We start from the raw sequence: 27,900 nt of genomic DNA, 5'->3' as shown, positions 1-27,900 counted from the left end.
ATATTTATTTTATTTTATATTAAATATATTACATATAACAGTATAACAATTTTTCTTAAAGAAAATTTAAAATATATATATATATATATTGAAATAAATGCACTTTACTTCGTTCTTTTGAACGTTATATCTAAAATTATAAATGATTGAATTATGAGATTTTTTATTCTAAACATGTGACGGATAAGATTGAGAATGCAAAATAAAAGTAAACGTTTGTGGTTATTTCACTTCTCAAAAGAAAATTGCATTTTTCATATTACTAAAAGTTTTTATAATGTTTTTTAAAATTTTATATTTAGAAAAAATCAATCCGCTATTTAATAATTTTTCATTTTATTTTTTAGAAATTATACAAAAGTAAATACATGTTTAATATTTCTGCATAATTAATAACAATTATAAATATTTCAACAATGCTATCAAGATCAAAATCAAAATATTTTAAAATGAAAGTTACCTTACTTATTGCTTTATACCATAAATGAAATATAGATTTTATATTTTGTCCATATCTATTTTAATAAATATTTTCAAAAATAATTTATAATTGTTATTGAATTATTAATATTCCAAATAAATCTTATTATTAAATAGATATTTTAACATTATATTAATATATCAATAAACGCTAAAAAATGATCAAAAAATAGTACAAAGAATTAAAATTTTTATAAATAAAGAATATGCACAAAGAGAATACTTATGCGTAGATTTATACCCGATTTGTAAACGTTAAAATGAAGAATGTATAAGCTGCCATATAAAAATAGATTGACCCTGCCATCGATAAAACCTGTAAAGCGCGAAACCCTTCAATGTAAGTAATTCGATATACATGAAGAGAAGTGAATGAAAAGTATTGGTATATACCTACAATGAATTCTCGCGAAGTATTGGTATATACCTATAATGGATTCTATTTAGAATCCTGATTATGAATAATTTTCAATGCATGTAAAAAGTACAGATGAATTATAAGACTCAATAAAAATTTATTTTATTGTTAAAAATTCTGATTATAATAAAGAATGGAAAATAATATATTTATTATTATATTATTTTATTTATATTTATATTAATTTATAATTTATTTTTTTTCTTGCGAAATATATACATTTTTTATTAACATTCAATTACTTATTATAATTATAATATTTGAATGTGTATGCAGTAGTCATAAATATTTTTTGGTACGAACATAGGCCAGTGTTATAAATTATCTTCTATAATTAGGATTAATCTTTTTAATTAGCATTTACGTCCCTCAATGTATAGCACGTGTTTGATCACGATTTGGCAATTTAAATATTTATCGTTATAAACTGAATAATTACATTTAGTAAGGAATGAATAATTATTTATATACAAAATGTTGCATATTTATGAGAGTGAATAGTACAATCTCATAAACAATATGTAAATATGTAATTTAACCTTTAAGTACACAAAAATTATCTCAGGTACCTACTAGTACAAACCTTTTATATCAATATCATTTAACACAATATCTATTAGAATTATACAGTTTTTAAATAGCATTCTAATAGAATACATACAAAGAAGCATCACACAAAATTGGTATATTGATTTCAATGTATCAATATATTTCATAAGCCCATGTATTAAATTATGACTAGTACAGTATGTCAATGCATTTATTGATTTTTCGATTATGATCTTACGTAATGATACGATTCCATTGATTCATTCGATCATAATTAATGTTATTTGACAATGTCGTACAGTATCTACAATTATTAAACGCGGAACATACTTCATATGATTAGCATGAGGTTATGAACACCATTATTTTTCCATGAAAGGCACGTAAACTTATACACAGATTTTGCGCACCGTTAATATTTATAAAAATTTTTGTTGTACATTTATTTTCTGGCGCATAGTGTAACATATTACCTGAGTAAATAAATATAAATAGTATGAAAAAGTAATAGAAGCACATTTATATCTCATTATTATAAATATTCTATTTTCATATAAATTATATATGTAAACAAATTTTTTATTTTCATTACAAGAGGTTGAAAATTTTCAATGCTCATGAAATGAAAATTTTAATACTATTATTTAATGATAATGTTTAGTTTCAGTCAAAATAATTTCTAGTCATTAATTGTTTAAATCTCTTAAATTATATAAAAATTCTTCTTTTTAATCTACTATAATTTATCATTTAAATATTGCGTTATATTAATTGCGATTAACTAATTTCATTCTACCGATTTTAAATGCATAATTTTACTTTAAATATATTAAAGATTTCTTTAAATACTTTATCATAAAAATATTGAAAGCTTTGCAACTGCTAAATCTTTATGCTATTTAAGCTAAAGTGTTTGCAATTTTTCACTTTTTTTACTTGATATAACGTATTTGATAATTAAATATACATATAACTTGTTATATATTAATTGCACATTTTAAAGTATACACATGTGAAAATATGTATATACATATCTAAAAGATGTCATTTTCTTCTTAAATCCACTACTTCTATAACTGCTGTTACGTCCAATTTACAGTGTTTTGCTTTCTGAAAAAGAAATAAGTTTTAAATGTGTATAATATTTACACAAATTGCATAATTAATATATAATTGCAATTTACTGTATATAGTGGTGGATCAGTTGGATGTGGATGAAATCCAGTTTCTCTGCAATTTGCAATAAATTCTAATCCATATTCTGGAGTTAAAATGAAGAATCCTGTTCTAAAATAAAAAGTTATTTTTGAATTAAGAAAAATTCATTTTTTTACTTTTTATATTCTTTTGGATCTATTTGAATCTGTTTTACTTACTCATCATATTTAGGAGCACAAACAATTGCAATTGCTTCAGCCATCATAAGTTGATATGCACAATGTGTATGAAGATCTACACTAGACAGAAATGCAGTCTGTGTAGGATGTGTCTGTGAAATATAATTATCTTTTCTATTTGGAATATAATTTATACAATTGACATAATTTATATAATTAGTTTTTACTTTAAATAATGATTTTAGATAATAAAAAAAATACATACATGTATCCAACCAAGAGTAATCAAATTATGTTGATCTTGATAATCAAATATATCTTCTTCATTATGTGTTACACAAGAATCTGGAGATCCAGTTTGTTCAGGAATTAATAAATGAGTAACTAGTAATCTATTTTTTTCTAATTTTCCTGCTAGTATACCACAAGTTTCTTTATTATTCATGGTATTAGTGAAAGCCAACATAAGAAAGTTATGCATTAATTTAGTTGGCAGTATTATATCTCTTAAAGTAAAAGTGTCGCAAAGCAAAGAAGGTTTTGTTGAGCGATCTATAATAGGTCTAAAAAATAATAAATTTATAACTTAATATTTTTTATAAATTATAATTTAATGTTATAATTAATTTTTTTATATTAGACTTACTTTTCTTTTGATGTTTGTGCAGTTATATCAATAGATGGAGTTATTGGTTTTGATAATATAGTGGGTATTTTTTTAGATTTGTCATCTTCAATAGTCATACTTAAAGCAGCTTTTGCTGCTTTAACAGCTGCTAATGCAGCTAATTTGTTCTTCCTTTCTTCTTCTTCCCTCAACCTAAACAAATATTATATGAATATAAATATTATGAATTTAAATATTATACAATTTCTAAAATATTATGAAAATATACTTTTCTAGTTCTTCTCGTTTTTGTCTTTCTTTTTCAATTTTTTCTCTTTCTTTTACATCTTCCATATATTTATTTAACTCTGTTTGATATTGTTCTAATAATTGTTTCTTTAACTCCTCAGCCTTGGGAAGTACTTTCCGTAATGTTTGTTGATTATGTTCCTTATCCTTTAATGGTACTGTATCAAATTGTGGATGATTTCTTATTTTTTCAACAAAAATTCTGTGATAATATATTTTTAAATATATTAATATATTTTAAATATTTTTATTTTTTAAATGTTTTAAAATATAATAAATTATATATTATATTATATGTTAAAATTATATATATGTATATATCTTACGTTATAAATTTAACATATAAAAAATATGCATATTCAAGATTATTATCTTTCATACACATATCTGCCATTCTAATCATTTCTACACCAGAACGATAATATCTAAAAAAATTTAAACAAATTAATAACATTAGATTTATTTAAATTTGTTTTTTAATATATAGTATATAAGATAAGTAGTTGATACCTTTGTGGTGGAATGTTACGATCCATCTCCACAGTGGAAGCATAGTCAGAAAGAGACTTCAATCGTGCTCGTGGATCTGATATGCCAACATCCTTCCAAGGAGGATGTTTAGCATTTTTAATCTCTGACGTTTCCTTGTTCATTTAAAAATTTTAGGTTAGATTTAATGAATATATTAATATTTTATTACATCTACAAAGATTTATTATTAGTGAGTCTTCTCAATTCTAAAATATACGTGAACATTTATCCCATTTTATTTCTAACAAAAATATAGTCAAATATAGTCAAAATAATAATCCAGTTGATAAAAAAATATGTGAAATTAATACCTACATATGTTATCAAATATTATCAATTGACAGTGTTACCAATAGAAAAAATAAAAGATACTATATATTATTAATTTTTTTTTTTAATTAAAGGTGTAATAATTGTACATTTTTAATGAAGATTTATTATGAAAATTTTATAAATAATAATATATATAATACATTTATAATAGCGATAATATTTTAATAAATTTATAATTATTTGTAATAATTATTTTAATTCATTGGCATATATAATTTATTTATCAAAACGTTATTGTATAAGATAAAATTTGATCATTAATAATTTGTTATTTGTTATTATTATTTCATCATTATTTCATTTATTAGAATAATAACCTATACATGTATTATGTTTGTTTTTCTTTGCTAACTTTGTAAATAACTTATTAATTTCTAATTATTTCAATTATATCATAATTTAAATAAAAGATTATTCTAATGTTATAAATTTGATATTTAATACATTAAAATTAATTTAATAGTATTGTTATATATATAATATAATTCTTAAAAATTTTTAGGATAATTTAGATAATTAATTTTGGAAATAGAAATAAATAAGTTTTAAATATGGAAAATACAGATAAAATTGAAGAAAAAGTCTCTCCACCTAAACAAACTAAAATTGATTCCACTTTTCAATGTAAGTTATTTTATATATTTTTTTTAATTTAAATTTAATAAATTTTTGAAAATACTAAATATTAATATTTTATATTACAGCTGCATTTAGTGAATTAAGAAAATCAGAATTTTTTAATGAAGCCATACCTGGTCCTTCTAAAGTCAAAGATTCTTCAAAATTTAGTACATTGTTAGTCAGTTTAAAACAAGTAAGATACAAATATGTAAATTTTTTGTTAGTTAATAATTTTTTTATATTATTTCATTTTATAGAAAGGTAATCCATTATTGAAATTCATAAGTAATGTTCCTTGGGAATATTCTGAAATTGTACCAGATTATGTTATGGGGAAAACTACTTGTGCTCTTTTTTTGTCAATACGTTATCATCAACTTAATCCTGACTATATCCATGAACGTTTGAAAACCTTAGGAAATATGTATAACTTAAGAGTACTTTTAGTACAGGTTCATTTTAATTATTATTATTATATGTAATAATAAATAATTATATTATATACATTAATAAAATATTATAGGTAGATGTGCCAGAACCTCATCATGCTTTAAAACATTTAACAAGAATTTGTATTCTAGCAGATTTGACATTAATGTTAGCATGGAATGCAGAAGATGCAGGAAAAATTATTGAAACATATAAAATTTATGAAAATAAACCACCTGATGCAATTATGGATCGAAGTGATACAGCACCATATCAAAAAGTATATATATAATGTATTAATAACAGTATATTGAGATTTTTTTATTTTAAAGATTACAGTTATGTTTTTTTTTCAGTTAGTTAACGCTTTGACAACAATTAGATCAGTTAATAAAACAGATGCCACAACCCTTTTATCAACTTTTGGAACATTAAGTGAATTAATAAGATCACAGTCAAATACATTAGCTCTTTGTCCTGGTATTGGATTACAAAAAGCAGAAAGAATCCATAAAACGTTGCATGAACAATTTTTACGTCCTTCAAAATCCATAAAATAATGAAGATAAATAAAATATAAGTTTGCATAAAATAGTACATATAATAATGTTTAATGAATTATATAAAATTTTTTCAATACAAATAAGATTTATAAATTTTTTATTGTATATTTTTATTTTCTATATTTGATTATATGTACATTTTTTTATATTATATATTGTGAGATGTATTTATATAAGAATAAAATAATATATAAAAATAACAATTCATCATTATATAATATAAAAAAATATGAACAAAATTTATTACAATTTATAAAAGAAGAAATCATTGGTATGATTATTCTATATCAATGATTCAATTTTTATAAAAACATTATTAATCTAATTTTATATTTATTTTGAATCCTACTTATAATTATATTACATAAATATATAATGTCTTCGCATTTTTAATAATAATCATATTGAGCAAAAAGAATGTGTACATCTTCAGCATATTTTTATGTATTCTTCTCGCAATATGCATAATTTTATTACATATTTTAAATTTTTGTATATTAACAAATCTCATACAAAAATTTTACAAAATATTTTCATTCATACAATATCTAATGCATCATTTAATTTATATTTTAAACAAAAGTTTTTATCCTTTCTTAAATTTAAGTAATAATATAGACAAAGTCATAAAAATGATTATCCAAATAAATGTAGCAATGAAACCATTGTAAACGGTAGGCTCTGAAATTGACCATCCTCTAGCTAACATAGCTCTCAATGAAGCTGTACTCTTTGTTAGAGGTAAGATAAAACTAAACCATCGTAATCCATGATCCATTCCTTCAATAGGCCATATTATTCCACATAACATTACAATAGGTAAAAAAGCACCCATTGCAAGATATGTAGCAGTTCTTTCGCTTTCGCAACAACAAGCAATAACAGATCCTAAAAATTAAACTTAATTAAATTAACGAATAATGATAATTATTATTATTAAAATGATTCATACCAAAACACATTCCACATAATCCAGTAAGAATAGTCAATGTACCAATCCAACCAATATTTCCTTCATTAGTGATATCAAAAGCAACAAATGTAACTAAAAGAACCATAATAGATTGGCCTGTCATAACTGTAAATTGAGTTATAACTTGTCCGAAAAGAATTTCTGTTCCAGTGAGACCTATTTATAAAAAAATAGTTTATAAAATATATTCAATTGTTTTCATTTATAATAAATTTATTTACCAGAAACTAAACTTCTTTCAAGAAGACCTTCGTTTCTTTCTAACAATAAGGAACCGGAGGCCAGTGCAACCGATAAGAAGAAAATTATTCTACAATATAAAAACTTTTATAAAATAAAAAAAATTTTTAAAAATAAAAGATTGTTTAAAGAAAAATATATATCATTTTAAATGTAGAGAAAATATTTATTAATAAACACTTACGTTAAAATAACACCAGGTGCCGCAAAGTCCGTGAAATTAGGATCCAGAGGACCATAAACTGGTGTTCTAAACTGTATAAATATATATTTTTATAAATTTTTTTACTGTATTATAATATCTTTTTAAATTTTCCCACTTACATCTATTGGTATTTTTGCTACTTTCTCACTATAATTGCAAGCAATTGATAATTCCTTAACAAATGCTTCATATGAAAGATAAATACTTCTTTGAAGAAGTTGGCTAATTTGTTGATCTAAAAAAAAAAAAAAAAAGAATCAAGAAAAAAATTCTTTTCAATGAAATTTCATAGATATTCATCTGATCATATAAATATTTATTAATCATTATTTATCTGATTATATAATATTATTTATTATTTATTATTTATTAGTTATAAATTAGAAAAATTGATAAAAAAATTCTTAAAATTTGATTAAATATATAAACTCACTAGACATGTCCATATAGATATTCATATTAGAGTATTCTGTACTCCATTCATCAGTATTTTTGCCATACGTAATTCTTGTTTCTAAAGACTCTGTGTAATTCCAAGGAAAAATTATAGCACCCCATACGTTGCCACGTTTTACAGCTTCTTTAGCATCTTTTTCGTAATCATATGGTAGAAATTTTATCGATCTTTCCTCTAAATGATGTAAATATCGACAACTTAAGTGAGTCCAATTACAATCTATTGTTGGTATACAAGGTTCCATGCTGCTATTTAATTCATAATTTACTATTGCTAATTCTAAATTTTTTGGATCTCTGCCAATGGAAATGCAAAATAAAATAATTTGAACGACTGGGAGACCGATAATGAATAACATCATGCTGAAAAAAAAAAATTAATATCAAATATAATAGAATTTTTGTATTTTAAAGTACTATATTTAAATTATTTTTTGATGAATATATTTTAGAGATATAATTTGTGCTTATAGATTACAAATATGCTTACGAAATTAACACATGTATGTATAAATATTTAATGTGAAATATATTAATACATTTCTTTCTTTTTTTTTTAATCGTTCAATTTTCATTAAAAACATAAAAATAAATATAAAATTTAATTTATTAGAATGCTTTACTATTTGAAATGATATAAATAATTAAAAATTCGTTATTAAAATAAAATTAAAGTATATATAATAAAAAGTTATTTAATATTATACGAAAAATAAATTGACAAATATTTTTTGAGTTATATTTTACTGTTATTTCTTTAAGGGCTAACTTTAAATTATATTTTTTGCGAAATACAGATTTTCCTATGTAAATTTAGATCTTCAAAAAATCATAAGTAATTGCAGTTATCAAATTTTCTATCTATTTTGTGTTTAAAACTTCATTTCTTACATGATTTATCTTTTGTTAATTTTCTTTTTGCATATGATTAGTGCAAATTACTTATCATTTTGTAATTAATAAAAATAATTTAAAAGTAATTATATGCTAATAATTATCTACTAAATATTTAATGTATTCAATTCTATTTTCAATTTAATAGTGAAATATTATATTTTTGGAATTTGAAAATATTTTTTATAATAAATATATTATACGCTTTCCATATTTATTTTATTCAAAATTTTTTTTTTTAAATTTTATTTTCTAATTTTCAAGAAAAATGAATTTTTAATATCAAATTAGAGAATCTAAATAAATACAAAATTTACTATACAAAAATATCAGATTTATTTATTAAATAATTGAAGTTTGCATTAGATAAAACGTGATAGAAAGAGAGTGAGACATTTTCTTTTCATTACATAGTTGTCACATTTTATTTTCAACTTGTTCCATTTGAACTTAAATTGTTTTTATTTTAATAAATAATTCTTAATTGTTATGTATCATTTTTTGTATTTATTTTGATCTTTAAAATTGTTCATTAAAAGTATTCTACGAATAAAAAATAATACTTTGTATATTAATTGAAAAAATATTAATATTGTAAAAATTTTATTTTTATTTATTATATATATTATTATACTTACCCTACGTTTCGCCACATCCATAAAAAGTTCTTCCATATAAGAGCTTTCATATGTTGTGGGTCGATCATTTTAAAACTTGTGGTGCCTTTTTCTTCTGGTGGCATATTTGGAATCTGTTCAAATCATTTATTTAAATTAAAATTCCACAAAAAAAATAAATAAATAGTGAAAAAGAATTAAAACAAAAAACATAATCACTAAAATAAGAAATTGAACGTACATTTCCTTCGTCGATCACAATGCTTTTTCTTTTACTAGAAACACTAATATTATCACCAAATTCACCACTCATTTCGTCATCTACGTTTGTCTGAAAAAAAAAAACACACAAAATTAAATAAATTTTTAATATAAAATTAAAAATATTCTTAAAAAATTTTATTAAAAAAGAAGAAAATATATTAAAAACTTATGTAAAAAATTATTATGTTTAAGAAATCAATTTTTATGTTTGAAAAATTAACAAAATGGATATTAGTAAATTTAAAAATAAAAGTTATAAAAAAAACTTATAAATAATTAATTAAAAAATTAAGAAAAAGCAAAATAATATGATAAAAAATTGAAAACATACACTTTCAGGAGGAACACCAGTAACACTGCTGAGGATGCTACTTCTTCTTCGAAGACCTATATTTTGTCGCTTACTTAGCTTTAAAAATACATCCTCTAGACTATCTAAATTGTGAATTTCCATTAACTTGGTTGGTGATTCTTCAGCAAGTAATTTACCACCTCTCATTAAACCTATCATGCCAGCTTGTCTTGTTTCTTCAATATAGTGAGTGGTAATTATAATGGTTTTATTTTTGTCCTTTGTCACGTGGAGTAAGTGATCCCAGATATTCTGTCGCAAAACAGGATCTACACCTACCGTAGGTTCATCCAGAATCATCAATTCTGGATCAGCCAAAAGAGTTGCTGCAAAAGATACACGTCTCTGTTGACCACCGGATAAATTCTTCACGAAACGATTTTCTGATGGTAGCTGTAAAAACTGTTCAAACAATTCATGTTAAATTATTTTGTTTTGTAATTGAATATTAGATTATAATAATAAAAATAAAAATAAAAAAATAAAAAAAAATATAAATATGTTCTGAATTAAAAAAAAATTAAAATTGAAAAGCTATTGTAATATTTCGAAATTAATTTTACAGAAACTATTTTTTTCATTAAATTTGAATTAGAAATTTAAATTAGAAATCTAAAATTAGAAGCAAGTTTTTTCCATTATTATTAATTATATTATTAATTATATATATTAATTATTAATTATATATTACTAGTAATTATACAATTTTTATTTTTTCGTTTCATTTTAATGTAAATTTAATTTCCTAATATTTAAAATAAAGTATTTATTAAAATTAAAATATTTATAAAAATATGTATTATAAGTTTATTATAAGTAATTTTTATAATATTTTTAATAAATAATAAATATATTTAGTAAATAATAAAATATGTTTAAATTACATAGTTTTAATTTAACATAATTTAAAGTATTTTTAAATGTTTTCTTTTTTTTTATAATTTTTTAAGTAATTTTTGTCATTCAAGAATAATAATTAAATAAAATAATTAAAAAAATCTTATTAATAACTATTAATAACTAAATAACTAAATATTTATGATAATTTCACAAATATTTAAGCATATTTATATTTATACTATTATTATTATTTCATCATAATATATATATTTTTTTTTAAAGATTTTATCTATTATATACATTATATAAAAAGATTGTTATATAATACAAACTTTTAATTTATTTCAATTCAAATTATAAAAAAATATATCATATTTTCTCTGTGATTAATTCATATTAAATAGATGCACTTCTGCGCAATATTTAAAAAAATTATAATCATCATTATGAATATGTTAATTGAAACATTGTATTTATCATTCGATTAAACAAAAAAGATTATACCAACATTATTTATTGAAGTTAATTATTTGTACATTAACATAAATTAAAATGAAATACATTTTTAAAGTTATATCATATGATATTAAAATTATTTTTATATATTACTTGTTTTATACATTAAGATGAAACAATTATACTTTTTATTAATTCAATTTAATTATTTTTTTTTATTTTCTTTAACACACGTCATACATTAAATTCGTTGTTTTTATTTATCTCATTTTTTTGGGATTTATTAAAACAAGATAATTTATTTTCTTATTTTAAATATAGTCATACATACATAATAATTAAAATTACGATTCAATAGACTTACCTTTACGAGAAAATCTAATTTTTCATTTACTTGTTTTGTGTTCATCCCAGCACACCAACCGAAGTAAATGAATGTTTCTCTTATGGAGAATTCTCCATACAATGCGATTTCTTGTGGCATATAACCCACACGTGGGCCTGGAACACCTGATCCTTTGGAGCCTGGTCGACCACCGAGTACCCAGATCTCACCGGAATTCAATCGTTTTCGACCCACAATGCAAGAGAGCAATGTAGTCTTTCCACAACCGCTTGCACCAAGTAAACCATATCTGAAGATAAATATATGAATTATAATAATGTAACAATTTATTATAATTATAATTTACTATATATTATATTAATATATATTATATTCTATTATAATATTATACTATTGATTATATATATTATATATGTTGATTATATATATTAAATTTAATTTTGTATTATTATTATATACATTAAGATATATATATTAAGATATACATTAAGATTGAAAAAAATTTCATTATTACACTAATGTCTTTCAGTTTATTTTTACTTTAGATTTTTCTAATAAAAATTTAAAAAAAATTAAAAGTTTTTATTTATTTTATTATTTGATTTTTAAAGTAATTATTAAAATTTCTTTTAAAAACAATTGAAATATTAATTATGGTATCTAAAGTTAATTATGGTATTAAATTAAATTTTATTCCTCAAATAGATTCAAAGATTAATTCCTAATATATTGAAAATAATATAAATAATGGAGTTAATTGGATGGATAAATTCAATATGTATTTATATGAATATGAATTTTAATGATTAAGAATCAATTTTATGATTCCATGAATTTTAAATATCACTAAGAAAGTAATAATATTTTAATAATTATACTTGAAATGTATTCATTTTATATGAGTTAGCATTTTTGGAATGTGATTTTTCAAAATGATATTTATAAATATTTCATCAGTAGTATTTAAATTTTAGAAATCAAAATTATATAATAGATTTTAAATAATATATTCAATATAATGCTTGTAATTGCATTTTATTTTTTTAATATATAAATAGTTAAAAGTAATTATATTGGAAACATTTAGTTTTTATTCTTTTTTTATCAATGATATTCATTTTTGTAAATATTTCTATTTCTAAATTTTCTAAAAATAGAAAAATGTTTATTCTATAGAAATAAAATAAAAGAATTGAATTGTATAATCATAAAAAATACATCTTTTTGCATAAGTTTAAATTATATTAGTATTGTTACTGTTTCTTTCCAAAATATTTATAAAGTATTTGAATTTAATCAGAATTGAAACTTATTTGTCAGATTCTTAATCATATGACAAAATATTATCACGTATTAAAATATAAATTTATATTGCAATTAAATCTTATCTCTCTCAAATAAATAAATATTGATTTAAAAGTTAAAATTGTTTTAACAATTAGTTAGTTATCAGAAATTATAATTACCATTTTACATTAATATTACATAAATATTATATTATTATTATCTATAATTTAAAAAGCAATTTTTATATTAAATCAATAATTAATTATAATCTTCTTATGAATATACAATAGCTTAAATTTTTAATGGACATATATAACGCATAGTCCAATAGTTCCGTTATTTATTCAAAATCTTCTTCGTTATTCCGGAGGCAAAAGCAAAAAATAAACAGAAGATAAATTTATTTTTCAATGAAAAATCTTTTAGTTTCAATAAAATTACGTGGAAAATTATTTTTTCTGATTTCTAAAGAAAAAATCTTAGTCATCACATAGAAGAATTTGTAATGTGTTTGAAATTTGAAACGTATTGTAACGTATTCAATGGAAAAAAACTAAAATAAAAAAAATTATAAAAGGATAGTTTTTTAAATAAGAAAAATTAAGATGTATATAACATGATTCAATTTTTATAGTAAAAATTTTTAAGAGTAATAAATTAAACTATTAAAGTAGTAAAACGAAGAAAAAGAATTCATAAATGATATAGAATTTCTATTTTGCATATTTTTCTGCATCATCATTCAATCTTTGACTTTTTAGATTTACTGATTATATCACTATATTACTGAATATAATAAATATAGTTTAACATAAATTAACATTTTTCTTTTAACTATTATTATTATTTTTATTTTATTACTTATTATTTTTCATAATATTTTAGGCAAATAAATATAGTAATATAGTAAACGATTTCTTATTTTAAAATTATAGTAAGCAATTATAACAACAAAAATAAAAAAAAAAATTTATAAATTTTCCAATTTTAGTGTTATATTATAAAAAATATTTTAAATTTTTTATATGTATTAATGTATGAAATAAAAATTTTATCATCATTTTTTAATTAATTATTTAACATTATATATAATTATTTATCTAATATTATATACATATATATGACTTCAGAAAATATTTATATTATCTTATATACAAGAAAATTTTATTTAACCTAAAAGTTATGATTTTAATGAAACTTCTTATATAAAGATATAATTATATATGAAATCATTTTTTTTCAATAAAAAATCTTTTTAAGAAAGTAAAATCGATCACGAAACTTTTAATACTTTTTTTATTTTTGTAGATACAAAAAACAAACGAGGACAGCAATAGAATATTTATTCTTTTACATGATAAGTTTTATGAATTTCAGATTGAAATATTTTTTATTCTCTTAAAATATCTCAAAATAAAATCTATCTAAAAATTTTTAATCTAAGACATGACGTGATATTTTTTTTATAAGAAATAATGATCTATATCTATTGATTAAAACTTATATAATTTCTTTTAAAAAAATTAAATTGATCTCTATGCGTCAATCTATAAAAAAAGTATTAATATTATATAATATATCTTTTTACACTAAATGTTTTCTATCTAGAATATTTTTTCATATCATTCCGTATTTTTCCAGATATTTAGGTATTTTCACATATATCTATTATACTTATATACATTATATGCCTATTATACATTTATACCTATTATACCTATTATACATATATATAGGATTAGATATATAAGAGATATTTAAAATATTTTTAAATACAAATACTACTATTTATTTCAATTCTTTTGTCTTTAAACATTCTACAATCGGTTAGTGCTATTTTAAAATATTCTATTATCAATTAATTAATAAAATTATTTTGCCTGATATTACAATATCATCACTATAGTGTCAGATTCTCCTATATCTATATAGGAGAATATCTCTTCACTACATAGTCAGCCACACGTGGAAAAAGCTGTTTTTATGTCAAGTTACGAAACTTACATCGTGCCTTTCGGCACAGTCATGTTCAGCCCATCTAAAATAATATTCGGATTATTTTTGTTGCCATATTTCTTGAAAGCTCTTCTCACACAGACAGCCTGTTTTTGCATCGATTCCACGGAAGAAATCTGTGTTTGCATCTGTGATCTCCGGGTTTTCAATTCCAAGGAAGCGGTCCGTATGACCGGCGGTTCGTTGTTAGTCTCCATTTCTACAAGGCAAAAGAGGCAATTACTTAGTATTTCCGTGAAAGTGATTCATAATCGATGAAGCATTTGACGCTTATTATGATCGCTGTCTAAAACAGTGTTTCTCAACTTATTAGTCTTAATTTTTTTCGTGATCTATTTACTGTTGAATTTTTAATGATATATTTAATAGAAATAATTATAATTATTAATTTTTATTAATTTTATGTATAATTATATATGATAATAATTATTATATTATATATAACAATATAGTTAACTTAATATATCTATATAATATAAAATTAATTTTTAATTTTTGAATAATCAATTAATTTTTTGAAAATTAGAAAAGAAACACAAATGATGAAATTATTTTAAATATTTATATTACATTAATATATTATTAAATATATTATTATATTTATATTATATAATTTATAATTTTTTTATTTATATAAATCATTATAATATTTTTTTTTAAATGCAGAAAATATTTATTAGAAATATTATTAAATTAATATATTGATATTATTATCTTTAAAATAATAAAACTCATTCATAACTTTTTCGTTATGGAAAATGATAAAAATGATCGATTAATCAGAAAGCTTAATTAAAACTTTCATTGAATTATGATAAAAAAAAGTTATGGTATAAAAATTGCGCATATTAAAATATTAAATTTATATATCATGAAAAATTTAGAATAGATAAATAAAATAATAATTCAGTATTGAAAATTGATAATAAAAAATACGACAAATATTTTGATTTACATTTACATATTTTTAATTTTAAATAATGTCCAGAAGAAAAATAATAAACTTCACAAAAATCAACTTTTTATAAATATTAATGCAAAAAATAAAATTATTATATATTTTTTAATTGTTCAAAAATTTTCCAATTTTTATTAAATTTTTCTTTCTAAAATATTCTAAATTTTTTTTTTAAATATTTAAAATAATTAAACTACGCTCGGAACATATTCAAATTATATATAAAAATTCATAATTTTATTATTTATTTATATTATAATATATTTTAATTTTTCAGATTTTTAAAAATTTTATATATTACAAATTGATTTATAAATATATTACATATTTGATATATTCACATTATTGTTAAAAATAAATATATTTAGATAACATGACAACAAAATTGAGAAATGTTAGTTTGATTTAAATTCAAATAACTTGTAATTTTTGTAACTTGTAATTTTTAAATTGTAATTTATTTTATTTGAAATAAAATTGAGTTCATTGCTTAAATTAAAATTATTTTTTATATGTTTATCTTCAATAAATTTTGTCAATATAAAATTAATGATATTTTTAAATTCAAATAATTTGAATCTTTTTTATTCATTTTACTTATTATTTTATTTATTATTTTCAGATTAATCAAATTGAAATCTGGATAAATTAAATCTTTTCATAAATGTGAATCATTTATTTTATTTAAATTATTATTTTTTATATTTTTCTAATCTTTAATTCAAATATTTTTTTTATATTCAAATATTTTTTTTATAATATTTTAATGATTCTTTTTAGTATAAATTTATTAAAATTATATATTTGTTTTCAAATTCCTTCATTATATCTTGTTCCCAATCGATCAAAATTATTATTTGCATCTATGTAATTTTAAACTTATATATATATATACTTAAAAATCAATTTATTTTGTATAAATTATTTTTTAATATCTAAAATAACATTAAACGAGGTTGTTTTATTTATTCAGTTATGTAATCATTATCTTTAAAAAATAAACACTTGATATAATTCACAGATACTATTTAAAATAAATTTTAAGTTTCAAAGAATAATTAAAAAAAAACTCAACTTTATTTGGAACTTGAAATATTTGAAATCAAATAAAATAATAAATTATTATTTCTTATTCTAATGGTGTTTCAATATTTTTATATTATTTAATAATAATATAAGTAATATTTTGAAATTGATTTCGATCTAAAATGTAATCGTATATATAAAAAATAAATAAGAGTAAAATGATTATTATGTAATTTTATAATCTTTAATAGGAATTTTATATTACTTTCTAACTGAAATAATAGCTGAGTCAGAGGTAAAAGTGATTAACTATAGTAATATTTGAATGTAACTGTTTCTATGTATATCACGTGAATTACTACACGTATACAAAACAAATTATTTAATATAAAAGTTTCATATATTTTGCTATAAAAAAATACTTAAATTATTAATATTTTTAAAGATATTAGTTTTTTCAAACCTAAAAATCATTCAATAAATATTTTTTATTTCATACATAATAATTTAAAATAATGTTAATTTAAAAAATCAATTTTTATGAACTATAAATCACATAATAACATAAAAACATTTCATTAGATTAAGAAATTACAGAATAAATTTAATAAAAATATTTTCATGCATATTTTTTTTACATCAGTTTTTTTAAATTTAAAAGTTATTTAAAGATTTTTTTTAAAAAATAGAAATGATCTATTTTGTAGATAGATTATTAAATTTGTTTTAGTAAAAAAATTTAAAACTGGTAGTAGTAAGTAAAATTAGTAGTAATAGTTTTAGTATTTTAGTAATTTAAAAAAATAGTAAAACTTGTTTTTAAAAGAATAAAAACTTGAAAAATATTTTTTTTATTGAAAATTTATAATTTCAATCAATAACTAATTACTTTCTTTATAAAATCATCAATGTCTTTAAATCAATATTTTTTAATAATCTCAATTTTTTTATAATATTCAAATAAGCTATAAATATTTTATTTTCAGTGAAGAATCACATACTTAGTTAGAAATGAAAACATTAGTGAAATATTAATGAAATATAAAAATTTATCATAGCAAATATAAAATAATTATAATAGTTATATATTATTATAATATTTGATATTTTTTCAATATTCACCAAAATACTCTTAGGTTAGGATATTCATAGACATTTATATATTCTTACAGTCACATTAAAATAATAAGTACTGCAAATTTTAAATATAAATTTTAAATAATAAAAAAAAAATTTTATCAAATATCAAATATTAAATAGATTTTAATAATAAATAGTTACAAATAAAAATAATCGTAACGATCTTCTAAAAATCATTTCATAACTTTCTTTTTACAAATAGAATATTTTAATTTCAAGAAAAAACATTCGTTTCCAAAAAAAATTGTATTTTCAGAAAAAAGTATTTTCATTCCAAAAAATAATAATTTTTTTACCAAAATTAAATTTCATGTGTCCATATTCATATGCCAAAAAACGAAAATCCACTTTTCTCTTATTATCACCGTAACTCATTCTCAATCTATAACTTATAGACTTTCTGAAAAACTCCACGTAAAGATCGTAATGAAGGCCAAAGTGAAGGAAGCTCACTCATACGTAATCAATACTCAATCATGTGTATGTAATTCATGATGTAACGTTTGTAACAAACTCACTCTCACCTATCTCGTTGGCTGGACCAGCCAACCGAAGAAAGTGGTTTCGAGCGCGTTCAAAGAAACGCTTTCGTTCTCTTTATATGTTTTCTTCTATTTATCGTAGTGCATGGTATCTTTAAATGTTTGATCGATACTAGTCTTTTTTATACCTTTTACCACTTTTTTTATCCTCTTTATTTTTTCGACTACGCAATTTCGATTCTGAGAAATGGACGCAGTCCATTCGAATGGATCTTTTCAAGGACAGGACGTAGTTTTAAAAATATCAAAAGTGAAAATAGGATGGAGTTGAGAAATTGAAGATTTTGTAACAAGAAAGAATTAGATTCATTTATAATAACTTTAAAGAAATTAGAAAAAAGAAACATATGAAATTATTGCTTTAATTTAACATAATTAGAAAGAATTATATTTATTATTATATATGGTAATCTAAATGCAGATATCGATAAAAAAGATGATTTACTATAGATTTTGGGTTGTTTTGTGTATCAAGAATAGAAATCATTATCGTTTTGTTAATAACATTAAAAGATATAATAAAAATTAATAGAATTTTTTTCTTGTATCGAACAGAAAATTCTTAATTAAAAAAGCATCAATAAATGGTATGTTTAATTGTTAATAAAAAATGAAAAAAAAGCTATTTCAATTAATTCAATTATCAAAAAATAATTATTTTTTATTATATAAACAATAAAATACATATTTTATTGATTAATTTATTTTTTGTAATTTTATTAATCAAAAAATTTTTTTTCATATAGGAGTTGAATAATATCATTTTATATTATTAATAAAATTATAACAATCTGTATTTTAATTCTTAATATATAAAACAATTTAAAATAAAGTAAACACATAATCGCTTGTTTTTATTGATGGTTATTGTTTTATTAACATATTAGTTTGCATCATTTCTGTATTTAATTTACATCACACAATGATTTATAATTTTTTTTAGGTATATTACGCATAATAATTTAAAAATTATTAAAAATGAATTCTCTTTTATAACAAAATTTTCAATTGTAAATCGATGGTATATATAAATGATTATAATAGTGACAAAGATAGTAAATTTTTAATATGCTTTCAAAGAATAGATTATTATGAAAAATAATAATTATTAAAATCTAAATTGATATATTAATAATTTATAATTTCTTTTTGCATAATATAACAGTAATAAAATATACTAATGAAATAAAATATAATGAGTTAAATTTCATTACTTTTATATTATGCAGTATTAATAGCTTTTTTGATTTTGTTACTAATAAATTTATGAAAAGAATTACATATAATTGAAAAGTCAATTTTGCACTGTTTGAACATTTGTATTAAATTAATATTATCATAAATAGTAATTATGGAATTTTCTCTATGAGAAATTTCGATTATTTAGATAATTTAAGAAATATTAAAAATTCATAATATAAATAAAATTTAAATAATATAATGTACGTGTATTTCAATTATATATGATCTTTGTTATTTTATATTTTTTATATTAATATTTTTTTTATATTAATATTTTTTTCATATTATTTTATTTATATTATAATTTATATGATATTATATAATATACAGTATGTTTGGTTTAAAACATATAAATATATAAAATACAAATAATATAAAAAAATATTTCAAATAAAAATTGTTTATAATATATAAAGAGATGTATTATATAGCATTAATAATTTTTTTATAAATTAATGCATTATATGAATCTGAATTATTTTTTAAATTAATTTAATTTTTAATGCATAAATCGATATAATTCATTATTTTCTACAAAAAATACTAAGTTATTTAAGTCGAAAAGTATTAAGTTTAAAAAATATTTTAACTTGAAATTTGTAAGATTTATATAAAAGAAAAGGAACAGTCTAATATACTTTGCTTTTCTTGTTTTTTATGTGATAATTCTTATTCAAGTTAAAATATTTTTTTAAACTTAATATTTTTCGATTTAAGTAACTAATTAGTATTAATTTCATAAAACTCTTTTTTAAGAAATAATAAATTGCATTAAATAATATAAAAAATTGTATAATTCCATTTATAAAAATAAAATTATCTTCTATTTTATATATATATATCAATCTATAATAAAAAAGTTTTTAATTTTGTGTAATATATATTAAGCATTTCGAGTTAAATCAAGAAAGTATACGTACATATATATATATATATGTATATATTGGATATGTATATGCACATAATTATATATGTAAATGTAACACATATGTATATTTTTATTAATAATTTGTTAATAAAGCCAAAATGAAAGTTTTAATAAAGAAAAATGTTGCTTGAATTACTTTAATTTAAACTAAACTAAATTACAAAATTAAATTAAACTAAATTATATTTTCATAATTTTGGAACATTTTATATATATGATGTATCAAGATCAAAATATGTACATATATATATATATTGATAATATTATATTATATTATATTATAATTTTTAATTTTGATTTTATAATTATTTTATGTAATATTATGTAACATTACATAATAATTTTTATGATGACATTTTATAAATATATTTATTTCATTTTTTTTTTAATAAATTATTATTTCAAAAAATTAAATTTTTTGTTATTTCATAAATATAAAGAATCATGTAAATTTCTTTTTTTCTACAAATATTTTATTAATTATATAATAAACAAACTTTTCAAATTCAAAAATTTATCATGATTTTCAGAATTTCAGTAAAATTTTAAGTAAAATTAAATTTTTAGTAAAATTACATAAAAGATTTTGCAAATCATGATATTTTATATCCGCTTTCTTCTGGTTTCTATGCAATTAAAATACTGATTATATTATAGCAAGAGAGTTTACGAAACCGGTTGATTTTGCAAGATCATTACATTTTCATTTCGAAGATTGAAAATGGATGTGTTTAATCAGAACCATATTGGTTAAAAAACACCATCGTGAAATCCATTCAAACTGACCTCATTAAACTTTGTGGTATTGACAAATGTGATATAATTCAATTTTAGCTTAAGTTTCGTCAATGCAAATTAGTTACAAGACACAAAAGCATATTTGGAATTCAACAAGATTGTAAAAGAAAAGGATACTCCATATTAAGAAGTATTTTTTGTTGTTGCAATCTTTATATCTTAAATTCTTTTGATTCTTATTTATAAAAAGATCTTTAATGGTTTTAAAAAATTTTGATATGAAATTGAGTTATTATTTGTATTAAAAAATATTTTACTAGTAAAAAAATGATCTAAATAATATGTAAGAATTAAAATAATTATAATAAAATAATCGATAAAATTTTTTATAAATGATTAAAATGATTAAAAATTTAATTATTATGATTTAAAATCATGATTTATAATATTTTTCAATTACATTTAAAATTAGTTTGCAAATTTTATTTAGTTTTAATTTATTTTTTAACTAATTATATTTATTATTAGTTAACTAAAAATTTTAATATAATCTATAAATATTATTCTAAAATGTAACTTATTTTTAATTTTAAATCTTAAATATTTCAATGTAAAAAAAGCTACATATTGTATTTACATATTGTTTTTACATATATTACGTATAAAAATGTATTTAAAATTAATTCCATAATATTTAGCTTTATAATATAATATTCTTATAATTTTCATTTCTTCATTTTAAAAAGACAATTTATGTTATTGTTAATTGAGCAAGAATAAATTTCATAATAATTATTTCAACTCATTGATATTTATTTCTTTCTATTAAGTAATAAATATTGAATAGATAAAGATAATATCTAATTATTATATTTATGCTATTTATTTATACTATTATTTATTCCATTATATAATTATAATATTTTATGCTACGTTTTAAAAATAATATCTTATTCCAATTTCTATTTCAAATAATAAAAATCAATATTTTGTAATATCTTTGTGTTTCTTTTTTGCGAAATCCTTTGCTTCAATCAAATATTTTACTTTTGATAAATATATTACTTTTGAAATTATATATGTCTGTGCAAGAGTTTTGTTTATATTTTATTATTCTTAGTTAATATTACTTTTCAACTTTTAAAAATAGAAATAATTAAATTATAATTAATCTGTAATATCATGTAATATTACATAATATTATATGTAATATATATATATATATAAAATAATGTGAATTATTATTAGTAATAATTTCTGTAAATATTAAAAATATATATATAAAAATTTAAGTAAAAATATACTAAACATTTGAAATAAAATATTTTTTGTAAATACATGAATTATAATAAAAATTAAATTTAAAATTTAAAATTTAATTAAAAAATTTAATATGTTTTTTAAAAATATAATAAAATTTATACTTTATATAATTTTAAAAAGTAAATTTCTATTTTTTTACATATAGTAATTAAAATTGTTTAAAAACAATACATATATATATATTATGTACACACACATATATATATACATAATGAATTTTACAAAGATTATGAAATCAATAATGAAAAAGTAAATATAAATCATTTATAAATACAATTAATAATAATTAATTTGTATTTTTATACGTCGATATAAAAATCATTTAATTTAATATATTATTTATTTTTATTTTTGAAATTCATTGTAATTATAGCAAGTAAAAATATTATGATCGTATCTTACAAATAAAAAAATTTTTTTAAATTTTAAAATTATACTCGCAATTAAAGTCATCAAGTTATTAGAATATCTAAGAATTATTTACATATTTAACATCTATTTGCGTAAATAATTTTATATGTGTAATAAAAAATAAAGTGTGCATTATAAATATTAGAGTAATGTGTCGCATTTTATTTTTCCTTTGTTTTAATTATTATCATTTTTATTTCTGGTAATTTTTATTTGATTTTATAAATATGATTAAACTTTTACTTTTATAATTTTATGTTTATTATTTTATATCAATATTTATTTAAGAATTAAAAATAATTAAAGATTATAATTGACGAAAAAAATAAAATAAATAAGAAATAAAGAAATAAAATTTCAATAATAGAAAATAAAAAAAATATATAAATAAAGAAAATAATTAAAATTGTTTAAAAACAATATATTATCTGTAGTTTACAGACTACATGTTTATGCATGTTTGCCAATAAAAAAATTTATAAAATTAAAATATGCAATTCATGTATCATGTGAATCTCTATATATGTAACACATGTATGAAAAAAACATATTATATATTAATGAAAAGAACTTATTATAATATTTATATAATTTTTATAATTTTCAGAATTTTTTATTAAAATTAATCTTTGTATAATAGGATGAAAATAATTTGTTAGATCAATATCAATCAAGAATTGTACATTTAAAAAAAAAAATGAAAAAAATCTGTATAAACATATGCAAATATTATGTGAATCATTCGTCTTTGTTTATAAGGTATAATAAATACTTAAATATTTGAAAAATAAATAAATAACTTAGATATAAAAGATCTATATTGTGTAATTATCTTATTTCCCAAATTTAAATTCATTGGATTTTTAAAGTTTTTATATGAAATGTCTATTCAAAATACTGAAATATTATAATTTAGAATAGAATGATAAATTATGAATGTATGTAAATAATTTGTTTTATATTATTTTAAAATATTGATATAAATTGTGATGTGAATAATAAACATATATTTTAAATTATAATATGTATTTTTTAACAAATATATATTAAAAAATTATTGTATATAATATCAATAATAGAAAATAATCATAATCAAAAATTTAATCATCTCATGATTAATGATTATTGAATTAATTATGATTTTTGACTTGCAATAATTATGATTATTTCTTTTTTTCAATTAATCAATGATTACTGATCATTAGACAATAATATAATTTTGTTTTAATTTAATTTAATTTGTTATATTGAGCATTAATCTGTCCAATTTTGAAAAGAGATATTATGATTAAGTTAATAATGAATAACAATGAATTTTAATTTTTATTAAAATTTATAATTAATATTCAATATTTGTAATGTATATACAATTATAAATATTATACATATTATTTATTTATTTATATCATTTATTATTTAACTTATTATTGATTATAACTTTCATAAAAATTTTATAGGAAAGAAATAATCATTATATTTATATTTGTGTTTCATCATATTTTTTTTTGCATTACATTATGTCTAAATGTTTTTATATTACTTATGTTTTTTATAAGATCATTATTTTTACACATAAATTTTATTCATATCATATCATTAAATAATGAATTGTTATTAAATAATCACTTCTATTTATTTTACAGCAATTATTATTATACAGCAATTATATTGATCTCGTAATTATTTATTGCAATCATTAATTACAATTTAAATTGCTAAGATACTGTGAAGTCTTGTGAATAATCAGTTGTGAATTATATTTTATTTAAAAATATCATTATATCATTATATAATATCATTATATAACATTTTTATATTAGTATTTTTAATTTATGTATATATTATATATATCATATAGTATAATTGCATGTTTTTAGAAATATCTTTAATAATAAGTATATAAAAATTATATAAAAATTTAATCAAAAATTTTTAAATATATGCGTGACAATCTTGCATGAATATATGTGTGAATGTTGATCTATTACTAAAACTGAATTAAAAATTTTTAATTTTAATAATTAATATATTATTATCTCTTCGAAATGCATTAATTATAATAAATATTAAATATTCAGAAAAATTACTAGTTACTAATTCTAATTAAAGTTCTAGTTAAGGAATTAATGGAAAAAGGAAAGAAAAATAAAATTAAATATTGGCAAAAACTATCTGATATTTTATTACATAAATATGTACATAGGCGAATGACGTACACGATTGAATATTTTTTTCTATTGATATTATATTTTGAATTATTGATTTATTACAAGAATGATTGTTCTATTGCTACTTAAAATAATTACTATTTGATTATTCAAATTTTTCTTATGTTCTTCCAAATTCGATATATTAATTATTTTAAAATTTTTAAATTCACATATTTACATTATATTATGTTTTAAAAATAACAATATATAAATTATATTATATAGTATGTGTAAATTATATTATGTACTTACAATGATTTTTGAAGAGATTATTTTAAGGAGACTTATCAAGAGATATAAAATTATTAGAAATTTTTTCCAAATATATATTTCTATAATATTTGTTCTTTTAATTATTTCTTTTTTTTCATTTTTTTCTAAAATTAAAATATTATTTCTTTTAAGGGATTTTAAACTGTTCTCATAATCTTTTTCCTATATTATTAATAAGATTTTCAATATTAATTATTTAATATTGAATTAAATATAATTAATTATATTTCAAAGATTTGAATCAAATTTATAATTATTATACTATAAGTTTTTAGTGATTTTAGTTATATTATATATATACAGACTAGAATAATAATGGCATATTTGCATAATTTTTCATGCAATCCATCGAAATAAAAATGCAAATTCAGATATAAAATTTCGGATAAAAGTTCCACTTTTCACAATCATAAAAAATATTTATATTGTAAATGATCTTTCTTTTTTTATAAAGTGCAATGTGTAATTATTAAACTATTATTAAACTATAATTATTATTATAATTATCAATTAATAATGATAAAATAAATAATTAAATATTGCAATTTGTCATTGTTAAAGAAAGCATGTAAAAAAAATTATTATAAATAAAAAAATTATTTTCTCATAAGTTGTAAATCATATAATTAGATTACAGATTTTTATGAAAAATCACATTTTAATGAATGTAATTAAACAAATGAGATTTAAATTTCTTAAATATTATAATACGTATCATACGTTGGATTTGTTTTTTTTTTTTGCATGTCATGTGCATTCTTTAGATTTTTATTCAAATTTTGCATAAATATATAAATATTTACATTTTATTTACATTAATAACTTAACAATTTATTATACATTATTATACAATTTAAATAATGCATGATTATATTCATAATAATTGTATTAGAAAAATAATTATTCATAAATTATTTCCAAAATTTTAATCAATTTTGGAAAGTATTGTTTCCATTTTTGAAATTCTTATAATATTTAATTTGATATCAAATGCTTATTAAAAAATTTTTTTTATTTTTCTTATTATTTATCTAATTTAAATACATCAATTCGTTAAAAATTTTTCAAAAATTGAAATTATTTTCAAAATTGTAATTTCAATATTATAATTCTATTCGTTTATAATAATTCTCCAATGTCTCTAATAACCATAATAACATCAATTTTTTCTCCTATTTCACTTTATCATCATTAAATCATCTTTTTTTTTATTTTCACTTTTTGATCTAACAAACGCAAGTATGCAATCACTAACCTGTGACACGGACTCCAGCAACGTCAAACAAAAGCTTCTTTCTTAGCAAGCAATGATCATTAAATCAAATTTCTTTCAGTCAGTTACACTTCGCGGTTCGATTGTTCACCACTAATTCCATAATCATCGATCAAGTTTCACCATTAGTCCGACATTCTTCTTTAATCACTTTATCCAAATAAACTAACTCGAACCAACTTGAAAAATTCCTCTTCTATTATAACACTCTATTATTTTATTTAGAATACAATATTCCCAGAAATTGACAGTTTTTCCTTAATCTACTGTTTCTTCACACGAAATAAAGAACAAATGATTTCTAATTGTTTCACTTTTTTGAAATTTTACAATTAGTCTAAGATTATTCGAATCGTCATTAATGAGATAGATTGTGCACCGGTCGAGAAATATGAATCGGGAAACAGGTGGTGAAGTGGCCTGGCCGAAGTATCACTGAGAACTGACTTCGCTGGCTACAGAATAAAGAATCAAACGCTTGTGCAATACCTTGAGCCGTGTTCACCGCCGAAGGAACGGGCAGACCAGTTTGCAGTGGGGAATATTGCAAACCATAGCTATTAAAAATACTGGTTTGCTGCGTATTTGCAGATTGAGGTTTTTTTTTTTGTAAGAGCATATACCATTTGTATCAAATAATAAAAAACTAACTATTACAATTTATCTGAATTATAATATGTGGAATATGTGGAAAATTTAAAGGGATGATTTTG

The 27,900-nt window shown here is 19.0% G+C and overlaps 3 protein-coding genes across 8 annotated transcripts; 1 reads left to right on the top strand and 2 right to left on the bottom strand.

Moving 5' to 3' along the window:
- Nucleotides 1–1,046: 1,046 nt before the first annotated feature.
- On the bottom strand, nucleotides 1,047–4,598 carry LOC100864408 (STAM-binding protein-like A). Of its 3 annotated transcripts, XM_012490012.3 has the most exons (9): nucleotides 4,547–4,598; nucleotides 4,211–4,344; nucleotides 4,027–4,125; nucleotides 3,681–3,902; nucleotides 3,431–3,604; nucleotides 3,050–3,347; nucleotides 2,824–2,936; nucleotides 2,632–2,734; nucleotides 1,047–2,557 (listed from the first exon to the last, which is right to left on the bottom strand). In XM_012490012.3, the coding sequence occupies exons 2-9, from the start codon at nucleotides 4,234–4,236 to the stop codon at nucleotides 2,492–2,494; spliced, it is 1,101 nt and encodes a 366-aa protein (XP_012345466.1). In that variant the 5' UTR covers nucleotides 4,237–4,344; nucleotides 4,547–4,598; the 3' UTR covers nucleotides 1,047–2,491. The 3 variants fall into 3 exon arrangements, with proteins under 3 accessions (XP_012345466.1, XP_003695853.1, XP_012345464.1); XM_003695805.3 differs by having other exon boundaries at nucleotides 4,211–4,571; XM_012490010.3 differs by lacking the exon at nucleotides 4,547–4,598 and having other exon boundaries at nucleotides 1,587–2,557; nucleotides 2,632–2,729; nucleotides 4,211–4,434.
- On the top strand, nucleotides 4,172–6,592 carry Ercc1 (DNA excision repair protein Ercc1). 4 transcript variants are annotated; one of them, XM_086917894.1, is made up of 6 exons: nucleotides 4,172–4,366; nucleotides 5,067–5,188; nucleotides 5,269–5,378; nucleotides 5,443–5,637; nucleotides 5,709–5,894; nucleotides 5,971–6,592. In XM_086917894.1, the coding sequence occupies exons 2-6, from the start codon at nucleotides 5,116–5,118 to the stop codon at nucleotides 6,172–6,174; spliced, it is 768 nt and encodes a 255-aa protein (XP_086774020.1). In that variant the 5' UTR covers nucleotides 4,172–4,366; nucleotides 5,067–5,115; the 3' UTR covers nucleotides 6,175–6,592. The 4 variants fall into 4 exon arrangements, with proteins under 4 accessions (XP_086774020.1, XP_086774018.1, XP_086774019.1 ...); XM_086917892.1 differs by lacking the exon at nucleotides 4,172–4,366 and adding an exon at nucleotides 4,407–4,635; XM_086917893.1 differs by lacking the exon at nucleotides 4,172–4,366 and adding an exon at nucleotides 4,588–4,746.
- LOC100863417 (ABC transporter G family member 23) lies at nucleotides 5,904–27,631 on the bottom strand. The gene is made up of 12 exons (XM_012489512.3): nucleotides 27,170–27,631; nucleotides 15,112–15,322; nucleotides 11,839–12,109; nucleotides 10,158–10,580; nucleotides 9,804–9,893; nucleotides 9,584–9,696; nucleotides 8,029–8,414; nucleotides 7,715–7,830; nucleotides 7,575–7,645; nucleotides 7,372–7,460; nucleotides 7,130–7,306; nucleotides 5,904–7,065 (listed from the first exon to the last, which is right to left on the bottom strand). The coding sequence occupies exons 2-12, from the start codon at nucleotides 15,318–15,320 to the stop codon at nucleotides 6,764–6,766; spliced, it is 2,247 nt and encodes a 748-aa protein (XP_012344966.3). The 5' UTR covers nucleotides 15,321–15,322; nucleotides 27,170–27,631; the 3' UTR covers nucleotides 5,904–6,763.
- Between the last annotated feature and the right edge of the window lie 269 nt (nucleotides 27,632–27,900).

The sequence above is a fragment of the Apis florea genome, unplaced genomic scaffold (assembly GCF_048593485.1).
Source record: "Apis florea isolate Af1SG1 unplaced genomic scaffold, ASM4859348v1 contig_2272_pilon, whole genome shotgun sequence".
Lineage (NCBI taxonomy): Eukaryota > Metazoa > Arthropoda > Insecta > Hymenoptera > Apidae > Apis > Apis florea.
The sequence above is the reverse complement of the archived record's forward strand: the minus strand, read 5'-3'. Positions and strand labels throughout refer to the sequence as shown.

Bases quoted from the DNA above. Each gene is read 5' to 3' on its own strand.
- LOC100864408 (XM_003695805.3), bottom strand. From the start codon at position 4,353: ATGAACAAGGAAACGTCAGAGATTAAAAATGCTAAACATCCTCCTTGG. The intron at 3,348-3,430 runs GTAAGTCTAATA...ATTATTTTTTAG, and splicing joins GCACAAACATCAAAAGAAAA to ACCTATTATAGATCGCTCAA. The intron at 2,937-3,049 runs GTATGTATTTTT...TATATTTCACAG, and splicing joins TTACTCTTGGTTGGATACAT to ACACATCCTACACAGACTGC.
- Ercc1 (XM_086917894.1), top strand. From the start codon at position 5,116: ATGGAAAATACAGATAAAATTGAAGAAAAAGTCTCTCCACCTAAACAA. The intron at 5,379-5,442 runs GTAAGATACAAA...TTCATTTTATAG, and splicing joins TGTTAGTCAGTTTAAAACAA to AAAGGTAATCCATTATTGAA. The intron at 5,895-5,970 runs GTATATATATAA...TTTTTTTTTCAG, and splicing joins ATACAGCACCATATCAAAAA to TTAGTTAACGCTTTGACAAC.
- LOC100863417 (XM_012489512.3), bottom strand. From the start codon at position 15,320: ATGGAGACTAACAACGAACCGCCGGTCATACGGACCGCTTCCTTGGAA. The intron at 9,894-10,157 runs GTATGTTTTCAA...TTTTTTTTTCAG, and splicing joins CTGGTGTTCCTCCTGAAAGT to ACAAACGTAGATGACGAAAT. The intron at 7,831-8,028 runs GTGAGTTTATAT...TTTTTTTTTTAG, and splicing joins TATCTATATGGACATGTCTA to ATCAACAAATTAGCCAACTT.